This window comes from Vidua chalybeata, chromosome 7 (assembly GCF_026979565.1).
Source record: "Vidua chalybeata isolate OUT-0048 chromosome 7, bVidCha1 merged haplotype, whole genome shotgun sequence".
Taxonomy (NCBI): Eukaryota; Metazoa; Chordata; class Aves; order Passeriformes; family Viduidae; genus Vidua; species Vidua chalybeata.
Window position 1 is genome coordinate 32,814,757 of NC_071536.1, and position 12,566 is coordinate 32,827,322.

The 12,566-nt window shown below is 36.0% G+C and overlaps 1 protein-coding gene across 1 annotated transcript in view; it reads right to left on the bottom strand.

The window, feature by feature from the left end:
* Nucleotides 1–12,566, bottom strand: part of DARS1 (aspartyl-tRNA synthetase 1) — a 36,834-nt gene that overhangs the window by 18,293 nt on the left and 5,975 nt on the right. The window contains exons 3-4 of the mRNA XM_053947072.1: nt 12,338–12,430; nt 7,270–7,372 (exon numbers count right to left, since the gene is read on the bottom strand). Coding sequence (XP_053803047.1) covers nt 7,270–7,372; nt 12,338–12,430 — 196 coding nt within the window. The remainder of the gene's footprint in view (nt 1–7,269; nt 7,373–12,337; nt 12,431–12,566) is intronic.

A 12,566-nucleotide genomic window follows, 5' to 3' on the forward strand; every position in this document is an offset into this window, starting at 1 on the left:
TTTCTCTGTGACAGGGGACATCCTAACTGCTCCCACTAACAGTCACTAATAGTACATTGGAACACCACACACCATACTGAAAGTCTTCCAAAGATATGATATAAAGTATGTGTACTATAAGCAAACAATAACAAAAGCCTCAAGAGTCAGAGGTGAGAAAAGAATTTGTATGAGCAGTTTTTCTTTACGTATTTAAGGTATTGGAGTTTAAACCAGCAATTTTCTACAGATAATCTTACCTTCACTGGAAATACATTTTCACTCTGTCTATCTGTTAGCTTACAAGAGTCCAAATAGCTAAAAATATTCCTTTCCTTTTTAGGAAAACTAATGTTTCAATTAATTTTTCACTTGTGAGTCCTTCTTGAGAAAGCTGAAAAGCATTTTATGTACATCACTTGACCACCTATGCCCTTAGACAGCAGGAAAGTATCAGGCCCCACAATTTAACTGCAAACAACAAGAGGTGAGTGAGGATGTCATCAGACAAGCTGGCCACTGCTAAAAGCAGCAAAGCAAAGAGCCATTAACAACCCTCAACTTTGCAAGGCTGGTACTTTTTTTTACTTTGAATAAAAATCTTGGAAAATCTGATGATACTAAAGTAACTGGAAAATTCAAGAATCAAATTCTCAAAACCTAACAGTGGCACTATAAGTATATTCCAATTAACTAAAAAATAAAAAGCCAAATTTGAGTATTTTAGCTGATTACACTTTTTTAAATTACACTTTTTTACTTTCAGGTGATAGAACTTATTAGCTGCCCTAAAGTTAATACAGACAAGGGTGCTTCATATGCTTGACATGCTTAACCATCAGGTAATTCCATGTACTGCATTAAATTCATGAACAGCATGTTCTTCTGGTACATTTACACTTTAGAAGAGCTACAGCTGCTCAAATCACAGCTACATTTGTACAAAGCAGAGGCTGAGAGCAGGCTTCAAATAAGAATCCATTTAGTTATGGGTGAGCCTCCATCTCCATTAGTTTAGCAGAGGCAACAAATATGAGAAAGGATAATTGAAATGACACCAAGCGCTTCCAAGTACTTTCCATTACAAATGATTCTGTTTGAAACTCCTTACACAGACTGTGCTTTGGATGCAAGAGAGCATGATTATCTCTGAGAATAGATGCTAAGCCAATATTAAGTGTAACTATAAATTTCCTTTGCTTTTTGAATGCGTGAATGTTTAAAAGAATTAAAGTTTTACTCTTATGTGAACTTTTTTCCCTAAAAAGTTTTCTATTTTTCCTGTTTCCTTTTCCATGTCAACATTCTGGCAAATGTCCAGAAAACACCACTAATGACATGAATAGCACTGTCTTCACTGAAAATACCAGTTTCTAATCTGCTAAATAAAAGCCTTCTCGGTAATAACAGCAAATAATGTTTTAAACTTATTGAAGGAAATTCTCTGTGCTGTGAAAAGAATAATAGTTAAATATAAATATGCTGTAAGGATTCATAATTAGATTGGTGATCCCATGGATGAGAACTGTTAGTGAAGTCTGTACAGAGCTCTGATCAGAATGTGCAAGGAATTCAAGACATGCAAAATGGTATCAGGTTAAAAATACAGGAAGAAACTGACTTTTGCATCACTGTAACTGCAATGTTGCTTTGCAAACTTGCATAACTATAGCTCTGCACATAGGATAAATTGAGCTTTCACTCCATTTTTACACAGGAGTTGCAATTAAAACATGTTTTTTGATCTGGAACATATTTTAAACTGTAGCATTTCTTAGTCATTACACATGCCATGATTTTAAGATGCATTTCAACTGAGTTCCTAACTGTGTAGGTCCCTGTAACCAAATATTCAAGTAATTGCCTGGGCACACAAAAGCAATAGGAAGGGTTCTACTGCATGTGACCATCTTTGTATTTATAAACATCCATCATCTCCTCCAAATTTCATTTGATAATTTTAAAATGTGCTTTTCCTCATTTAAACTCCACATTTAATCCAGTATGGAAATAAAAGCTTGTGTTTTGAGTTCTGTTTGAACCATGCTAAGCAAGACCTAGAGCTGCAAGTGTCTGAAGTCCATAACACTGCATCAAACATAGACTACAGAAACCTGGAAGGTGCTGCTTTGATCCCAACAGCTAATTCCAAGGATGTTACTGAAATGGCATTTTCAGTTCAAGTTACAACAAGGAACAAGATGTTCTAATAAAATGCCAGTAACTACAGCAAAGCATTCTCCACAGCAGCAGGAATAAGTCATCTAGGTAATTTTTATAAAATTCCCCTGGGTAACAAAAAACCCCCAAACACCAACAAAAGTGAACAAGTAGCAGAAAAACATGCCACAGTACCACAATTTCCATTAAGGACAACAACATTTACACATGTAATTAATATTACCAGGAACTACAAACTAAAGTAGGATGCATAAGGCATTAAGAAGAGACAGATGACCTCTTTCCATTGTTTAATCCAAAAAGAAACTATTTAAGTATATAGACTCATGAAGTCCAACAATAAAAAATTCTCTGTACAGAAAACTATTTTGTAATGTTCAAAAAAATTAAGATTATAATTTCTAAAGTGTCCACTAGATGCCTTATGTCCCTCTTAATTAGCTGCATGTCTATTAGCCAAGACTTTCTCTTTTAACCACAGGATTGCATTCTTGCAGTCTTTATAACAACATCTTTCATCAACAGCTTTGTGTTGCAAGCTGAACCCTATGCTGGCCTCCCAAACTGAATGACAATCAACACTTTCTTGGTCAAAAGCTCAAAGAATAGGAAGAAACTTGGTTATTTACAGATTTTAAACAGAAAATGCTTACTTCTTCTATAACATCTATATTTATTCTGGCATTTTGTTGTTTTTTCTTCATCACCCTTCTGTAAGCAGACTGCACAAATTATATGAATAAATTATTAAATGAAAAATATTGAATAGTTGTCTTAATACATAATGATCCTTTATCTGAATGCCAGTGAAAATGAAGGCAACTATTTACTTTCAAAAAATTAGTGTATTTTTTAAGTAGTTAAGTGTATAAACATTTTGTATTCAACAAGAGCAACTGTAATCCTGTCTGCACAAATATAGTTAGTATGCATGAACTCCCTGAAGGATTATATCTGACATTGTATACAAAAATGCCAGGTAAACACCTGATCTTATTCTCTTCATTCTAAAAATGTACAGATTGGTTTCCTATGCCAACATTCTAACACTTGGTTGAACCTGGGTATCTTCTGGGGAAAAAAAGAGGCCAATCTGCTTTTAAAGATTTTAAGTAACAAAGTTCACAACTAATTTTTAGTAATTTTCACTAAAAAAACCTACACTTTATTTCCTTTCTAAATTCCCCTAATTTCATCCTCTGTTCATTGCATCCTGTCATACCTTTGTATCTGCAATGTAAAGAACCCCCCGCTGGCAGAAAACCTCGCACAGCACCACCGGACTGGGATTTAAATCACCCACTAATTTCTCCAGGATAGAACAGTTTTCTTTAGTCTCATAGAAGGCAGATTTGCCTGACCATGTATCATTTCTTCTTTCAACTTCACCATCAACCTTTTCCAATCTGACATGTATTCAGATACAAAGACAACAAAAGTGGACAAAATAGTCCAGAATTGCCTAAAACCAAGCACATATTACATTAATGCTATTTTCTAGAAGTCAGAGAACTGCATGGGCTCCTGTCAAGTCAGTTATCTATCACAATCTCACATTTCTCTCTGCATTCTTCTATTTATTAATCCTGAACACCCACAAAATCTGACCAAACAATCACAAAGGTACAAATTCACACTGAAGAGCATAGAAGTGATTATTCTAAATGAATCCTGGTTACTACACACTCCTGAGTCCCTATTTACCAGTCCAATTTTTGTGTCACCAACAAACTTAGCTGCAATTTGACATTTTCTTCCAATCTTCTGATATAAAATTTAAACAGAAATGGATAAAGAAAACATTCTGCAATATCCCTCAGTCTTCCTGGTACTACCAATTTATCTAGCTAAAGAACTTACATATCTACACTGTGAATTATTTTCATACAAGTTAACCATTCCCCCCTGCTCCATTTTAATCTCCCTCCGGCCTTTTTACTCTCCAGTCTACTACAAAGAGCCATCAAGTTACTTCCTGTGCATGGGCAATTTTTTTGAGCAGCTAAATTAGAATCTGTTAAGCACCTCTCTCAACTGCTCTATCAGCTCAAGTGGCTCTGGCAGAGGGGTGGCGGGAAAGGCTCAATGCTGACATAGAAAAGGAGAAAGAAAACCAAAACCAGCCACACCCCAGCTTGATGGAAAAAAGCAGGTTGATGAATTACTAAGATAAATTACTAACGGGTACCTCTGCTGTCTAAAAGGGACAATTAACTGTTTCTCTCATGCAGCATCCCTTGCAGGACCAGGCTGAACTGTTTTTTCTGATAAAACGCAGAAGAACAATTCCACAGCTACCAACCCAGGATCTCAACTGCCTCTGTGTTATGTTTGTTTTGGAAGTTCAACCTAAGCTTTCCATGGTTAAACTTTCCATGGTTAAACTCACAGAAATTTCTTTGTAAATCTGAGTTGAACCACTATAAAGTATCTTGCACTAAAAACTCACATTCTAATGATGATTGTGGTAATTACTGTATAAATGTTGCTGACCACAGAACATTATGAAAGTTCTTGGTTTCCATGTGCCAATATCTAAAAGAGGAACGGGTTTGTTTATAATTTATGAAAATTTGTACCAAAAATGCTCATTATTTAATCAACTAAAATTAAAAATTCAAGACCCAGAATTTTACAAACTATTTCCAACAAAGTTGTGGACACAGTATGAAAGTAGCACATGGAAAATATAGTTTATATACTATAAATATACAGTGAAAACACTTAAAATTTAATTGAAATTTAAGATATTTGTGTTAAATGTTTTCTTCAATAAGTGTGTATTTCCTCATTTAACATGTAGGAAATGAGATGATAAAAAAAGACACTGAGAAAGGCAGGGAAACAGGATAGTTATTTTTAGACATCTAAGCCCAGCCTCATCTGCTAGAAATAATGGGATCACTCCAGAGCAGGTGAAAGGCAGCAGGGAAGTGACTGAGGACAGGCACGTACTGAGGATCTGCTTCAGGTGCTGCTGACACAGTGACCCCATGTGCACTCACCAGGCAGGGAACAGCAGCAGCCTCTGAGGCAGCTGCAGTGCCAGCAGCAGACAGAATTGTAGGAGATGAAACACTGGAAAAAGTGAGAGCATGGCAGGATATTAATAAAATAGGTTTGCTGGTGGGAAGGAATCCTGTGGAAATGACTGCACTAATGGTGTTAAAAAAACCAAAAGCAAACCCCCAAAAGAAGATCCAGAAGGCTGTAACAGAGTTACACCACTCAGAGAACATGATGATGAGCATATAATCATTCAGAAGCACAAATAAGGGAAACTTGAATGCTACAAAGTAAGTGAGGCTGAAGTACCAGGATTTGGCTAGCAAATGCTATGCCAAAAAAAGGAGCAGAAGGAAAAGTCAAAACACAGTACAAACATCATCAGTCTGGCTACTCTGAGGAACTCAAGTCTGTCTCATCAAGAGGGAAGATGACAGGGAGTTGGGAAGAACCTAAGGATGAGGTTCTGCCTGACTGAATAGCTCACTGCTGCCAGTAGAGAGAAGATTTAGCCTCTACTGTTTCCACATACCCTCTTCCACTGTTTACCATTCCTCGTTAGCTCTGGACCTCCATCACCTAATTTAAATCACTAATCTGGCAGAAAACTAATTGAGTAAGAAAAGATTAGTGAATCACAAAAAACCATCACAGAAGGTTTATAAGTAGCAGTCAGCATATGGAAAAATTAAGAAAAGACAGCTTCCCTCTCACGAGCTCCTAATCACAAAGATCTACCAATCATGAAGTGTAAGAAATTCAGCTGTGGACGGAAGAACCACGAAGAAAACTGAAAAAAGAGAGATACTGGAGAGAACTGGAGAATAGAAGAGCGTGCATCACAAGTCTAAGAGTTGTTCCACTGTTCTGTAGCACAAGTTTCTCGAGGGAGTACAGGCAGACTGTTGAGAGTTTTGAGGGAGATGAATTAGGGAACAAGTACATTATACACTTAATTCTTTTCAGAGATTCCAAGCACTGGAGGGAACAAATCATTTCATGAAGAAACAGAACACTTCACTTTGGCTCATAAACACCTGTGAACAGCATGTTTCACACTGGCACTGCCAGCACTGAGCACCACCAAACAAACACTGCTGGTTCTGTTTTCCTCTTGCCTTGAACCCCATCAGCAGAAGCATTATCCCAACCTTCTTAACTTGGCTTCTGGAAGTCTCTACTATAATGAATCTTTCCCCTCCCTGACATATTGAAGGTTGAAGGCTGTAGCACTTTTGCAGCTAATTAGTGGGGGCTCCCTTCCCAGGCATGAGAGTAGTGCCAAGAACTCCACAGAAGCAACTCAAGTGCCACATGCTAAACATATTCTGCACCGAATAAACTGCACAGAATTGATCCACATTTCTATTTGTGAACAAGTAGATAGACATGATTAAAGCTCTACTATAAAGCACGTTTGTCACACAAGCATATTTATTACAGGACAACCTGAAAGCAAAATCTTGAGGCAAAGAGAAGGGAAAGGTAATTTTTTTATCTTTAGGAACAAAACAAACCAAATAACTGAATTCAAATTGCTGCAACAAACATTTTTTCAACTGGCAAATCTAACTATTACCTCGCCAAATTTTTTTTTTATTAAGATTTTAGTGCCAAAAATAAGCTGTAGATAAGATTAACCCAGTGCACAGAAGCTACTTTTAATTTCTTCAATTAAGTAAGCCACTTGCAATATAGGACTTCTTCACATCAGTTCTAAGTATAAAATGTATTACTACACTGCATGTCTGGTAGAAGAAAAACGCTGAACATGTGCAGACACACAGCACCACCACATACCAAATGAAGTGTCCCACTAAGCTCAGCTTGCCAGACTTTTTGTTAGCCAGCCTGGAAGAAAATGTAGGTTGTCTATGGCGAGAGAATGCTGCTTCAGCAGTTCAGAATGAATTTCAAGCCTGTTCTCTGTTTTATCTTTTGTCAGTATAATGTATTCAACGCAATAGAGAGCTGACAATTTAAATAACTACATTTTAAAACAAACGAAGCATTGATGTTAATGTGTGAAAATGGTCCCAACCCCTGGGAGTCCTGGTTCCCACCATTGTTTACTCTGACAACAGGATATAATTGCTTACTTACTTGGCAGCAAACTTTACCATCTGCTTGCTTGCATGCTGTCCCACAGCCACAAGAGCCTGGATATTAAACTGCTGCTGACGCAGGACCAAGAAACACTGCTTCCCTGAATACAAAGGGAAACAACACAGGTGTATTAAGGACAAGTTACTCGAGGTCTTTGTGAATGAGAAAAAATTCCTTACTACTTAAATATAAACTGAGCTTTTAAGACTGTGCATCTCTCTCTCTCATTCATTGCTGCCCTCCCTCCAAAAAGCTGCTTCAAACTCCTCAGCTGTGCATGTACACACACACACACAAACATTGAGATAAATTAAATAATTGTGCCTTACATCTGTGAACATTTCAATGGTCATTTTCTAAAATAACAGTAAGCCTTCCAAGATAAAGAATATTTAGACAAAAGAAAAACAAATCCTAACTTTTAAAGTAACTTTTCCTTCAACTGCAAGAAATACATCATACTTTTCCTTGTTTCTTTGCTCACAAGTGCTTCAAGTCTAAACTATTTTTAAAGAAGTTTTTTCTCATCTTCTCAAATCAAAGCTGTAGAGTTTACAATGCTGCTCTGAGAGAACTGGGCTTGATTTTGCACCACAAGGACTAAACCAACAATGTTCATTCTATAATACACCACACATTCAGAATGAAGGAGAACAAAAGGAGTATTGAGTCTAGTGAATGACAAGAACCTAAAAGACCCAATTAAAAATTCCTTTAAGAGCAATTTATTCATGAACAGATTAGGGAAAAAGAAGTTAATAGGAATTAATAATAATGTACAAAGAACACAGAGCATTTTGTTGACTTTTAAAATGGCTATTTCCAAGTCAACAAAGATCTTTCTAATCTGTTTAGCTGACAGTTACAAAAAAAATATCATTTCATACTTCTTCTCACATCTTCAATAATCATTTATTCCTTAACTTAGTTTTAAGGAAATATGGTGATTTTAAATGCTTCTACCTAGAGAAAATAACAACAAACGTTTCACTGGTGTACCAGTATCTGATAAAGGCACCAATCACTTTAACCCCAAGTTCTGACTCAGAATGTCATAATATTTCCATTGAAATGCTGAGAACAGAAGAAGCCAGAAGTTTTGTTATAGACAGCTACTTCCTCATTGTTGCTGACTTAAACTCTAAATCAACAAAGCAACACATACCTAACATGAAAGCTGACACTAAAAAACCAGTTCCAGTTTTCATTTGTAATTGTGCAGATTACCATTCCTGACACATAGCTACAGATAATTCAAGAGTATCAGAAAATAAATGCAGAACCATTGACACACGATCTCATGGAAATAAAAGCAAACATACAAAACTAGTACAAAATAGTATTAAATATTAATTATATTTATTGAAAATAACTAATCTTGTCCTACAACAAAAATGCAACAAGATTAATTATGTATTTTCAGAAAACAGAGTACAATTATTTCTGTTCCCAGAGGCTGCAATAACTAATATGGTTCAGATGCACATATTTCTTGCAAGCAAACATCAAATAACAGATTTAAATTAGGAAAATACAGGCTGTTTCAGATCCAGCAAGTCATCAAAGAAAGTACAATATGATGAGTTTCTTTAGATAAGGGAGTCATATCTCACATCTTTGACATCTCAGTGTTTCTTACAGTGTGGCTGGATATAGTATTTCCTAGGAGACAGTATTTGTCTCCATGATTTTAGTAACAAACAATTTAGCAAAATATGATCAAAGTTTCAGCATTGATGTATGAGGTGTTCAAACAAAAAGTGCACAGCTGAAGACAGCTAGAATGTAACTCAACTGTAAGACAGGGAAATAATGAAACAACCTGCTGTCACAGAATAGTTTGGGTTGGAAGAGACCTTTAAGGGCCATCCAGTCCAATCCCCTGCAACAAGCAGGGACATCTTCACCAAGACCAGCTTGCTCAGATCCTCATCCAAAAGTCTGGCAGTTGGACTTAATCCCAAACACTGAAAGTCTGATGAATATCTGCATTATAAAAGGACTCAAATGTCTTTGCCATGAGTAACAGTAGCTGTTTCCATGAAGGAAGAGGATGTTTTGCAGAACGCAACCATTTCTAATCACACAGAAGATAAGCGATCAAACGGACCTCACTCACAGGACTGGTTAAAATATCCCAGCCACAAAGATTAAAAGAGGGAAGAGAACTTTTCCTGAGAGCTGAAGGCATTCAAAATAAAGTATCAGAAAGACCAGCCATAATCAAATCTACCTCATGCTTAGAAGCCTTTCCAGATCAAGAGATGCAAAAAAGGAAGCATCTGAGTAAGAAAAAATTTGGACAACAGGATCTTCTCTATGTGTTTCAAAATACTTTTGTGGTGTTTAGGTGAGAAGTATAGCACCAAATTTACTCACCTTCAACAGTAAACTACTCTAAGTTCCTATTAAAAAAAACAATACCATGTCCCACAAGAATGTTTGAAAGACAAAAGTTTCAAAAGAAATTTGGTTAAAAACATCTGACACAGTAAAATGCATAAAATGTTCAGGCACTGAACAAGTAAGAGAATTCCACCAAAAAGAAGCACATCAACCAACCAGTAATCCACCATCTGTGTTGGATGAAAGTACCACATCACACAAGACCTTATGAAAGAAAAGGATATAAGGAAGTAATGTGTATGAAGGGTAAAAAAATGTTGGTTATATAAATTAAATGATGGTTACATAAATTTGCCAGCAAAGAGAAGATTCTACATGATTTATTATAAAATTTGACCCAATATTTAAATTGATCTTGGTGGAATTCTTATTTTTAGATGTTTCATAGACCTTTGGATTCATAACCCAAAATCTATTTCAGGTCTAACATTCTGCACAAGCCCCAGCTGCCTGGCCAAACCCAGACCCACTTCCCAAGGGCTTTTCAATGATAAACATGATCAGTAGATTAGGCTGGCTTTAAAATAAGGCCAGAAATAACATTTATCCAATCTATGATACAAAACACAGGGCCCTGTGCACTTCAATTTTAGCACAACACACAGAAATTCCCAACATCCCATTCTTTACACATCCTTCAGTTAATTTTCATCAGACTTTATGAGTGACTTGCTATAGGAGACAGCTGGAATCTGCAGTTGTTCCCATTAATTTTGCTTGGTTTATTGGTCAGAACCAGACAGGGTTAAATAAAGGCTACATTGGTTATTTAGGAGTCAAATTCAAGTTTCTGAGAAAAACTAAAGCTTGTTTTTGTGAATGATTTTCCTGTTTCCTGCAAGGCTTTCCTTTCCACAGTGGTAGGAATAGTGCCATGCTGTGTGTGGGAAAGGCTAATATTACTTTTTACTCTTAAACATTTGCTTTTCTTGTAAGATTCTTTCTCCAAAGCTTAAGTAAACAAGCATATAGCATTCCCTAGCAGCATTCCCTGAATGTCAGAATTGTTCTGTGTTGTCAGACCAAGAGGAAACAAGAGACGCTATCAATAAATTCAGATCATTCATGCTCATGATCAATTCCTTTTGCTTTCATTCTTCAGGCTGTGTTAAAAGAGTTTTGAAAATAAGCATTCAAAACATCAAAAACAGAAGTGAAGGATTACAACAGCTTCTTTCAAGTTCATATTGTCTTGTTACAGAGATGTTACAGTGTTTGACATCAATGTATATAAGATCCCACATATCAATGCATTACAGAGAGCAGTTAACAACCACAGAACTTTACATTGCTTTTCATATGCTTTCTGCATAGCTTCCTGCTTCTAATATCCTGAATTCTGTTAATAGCCTGACCTCTTCCTATAATTGCCAAAAAAAAAAAAAAAAAACCCTTAAGGATACTCTAATTTATATAGTGATAGTATCAACAGTAACATTTAAATCAGATGGAGTGTCTTCTGTCTGAACAACTTCACGATGTAATGACCAAGGCTTTCACAGCTTTTGAAGCTGACAATTTCTTTAATTAACTGAGAGTTTTACATTACAAAATTACTGAGGAAATCACAGAGGACTCCTTAAGTTTACAAGATTCTAATACAAATTTAAATGTGCACCATATGTATATATTTTAATGCAGTTCATTATTTTAACCAACTGCAGCATAGACACTCATTAAGATGGACATGTTTTGAGAAAATGAATTCTCAAAAAGAGAAATCAATCTGGTATCTTTGATGATATTCTGTACTGGATTCTCACCCCTAATTTGCATCATTCCAAATTTTAAGACTACTGTTAAGTTTCGTTTGTGAAGATAATTTCTTCATGCCTTTTTTTTTTTTTTTTTTTTTTTCAATTCTTGGAAAGACAAGTTATTTATATCTACAGAGCTGCCAAACATAACTGAAACCAGCACAACCGTTGTCAGCATGTGATGTCAACTGCAAAGGCCAAAGCCTATTGAAGTTTGCATATGGCAACCTGGTCTCCAGAGGGAACTTCTGATTCCAGGGAAGAAATATGGCTGTCAGACAGCCAAGGGTGACAGCCCACACTGCTGAGAACCTACAGAAGGACTTCCCTTTTGTCTTGCTAAAGAAAGATGATGCTTCTTATTTGAAGTCCAAATTGATATAATTAGATACAGGTAATCGAAATAAGAATTCTGAAATTTTATCAGATTTTTGTTTCCTGTCAAAGAAAAGGTGTGGTGAAAATATACATGTGCAGCAGAAGAAATATGACCTGTCTGATAATGGATACATTCATAATGTAAGTATATTTTACTGTAGAAGATTTGAAGTTTTTTACCTCACAACTATTAACACCATAAGGAGAATGATGACATTTTAAAATTATTATTATTTACAACTGTCCATATATTATTCAGCAATACAGTAAAAAAAATCACTTTAATTACCGTAAGTGATTTCCACACAGCTAAAACCAAAATCTTCTTTTCCCTTTTGGGAAAAAAGAGAGGTGGAAAAACAGAAAAGAACCAGTCAAAGTAACACTGAGGGAACCCTGAGTAACCAGGTGGCAAAGTTTTCTTGAATGCAAGACATAAGCAATAGGCCATGAAATCAAAATAAACAATAAGGTTGTACTAATGAAACAAGGAAACAAAACCAAAAACCCTGGAGGCCTCTCACCTTTAGCTCTGCTGGTGTGAATTCTGCCACGAACCCAAACCTCTTCATCAGCCTTCTCCACCGTCAAGTCTTTTACACGAACCAAAACTCTATCTGAATTACAGAAAAAAACACACATCTTAAAACAATGCAACAAATGCACTTTCTATCATTGCTATTGATAAAATTGATAATAAATCCAAAACATTGGTTTTTGTATCAATGGCATAACTGACTTACTGAAAACACA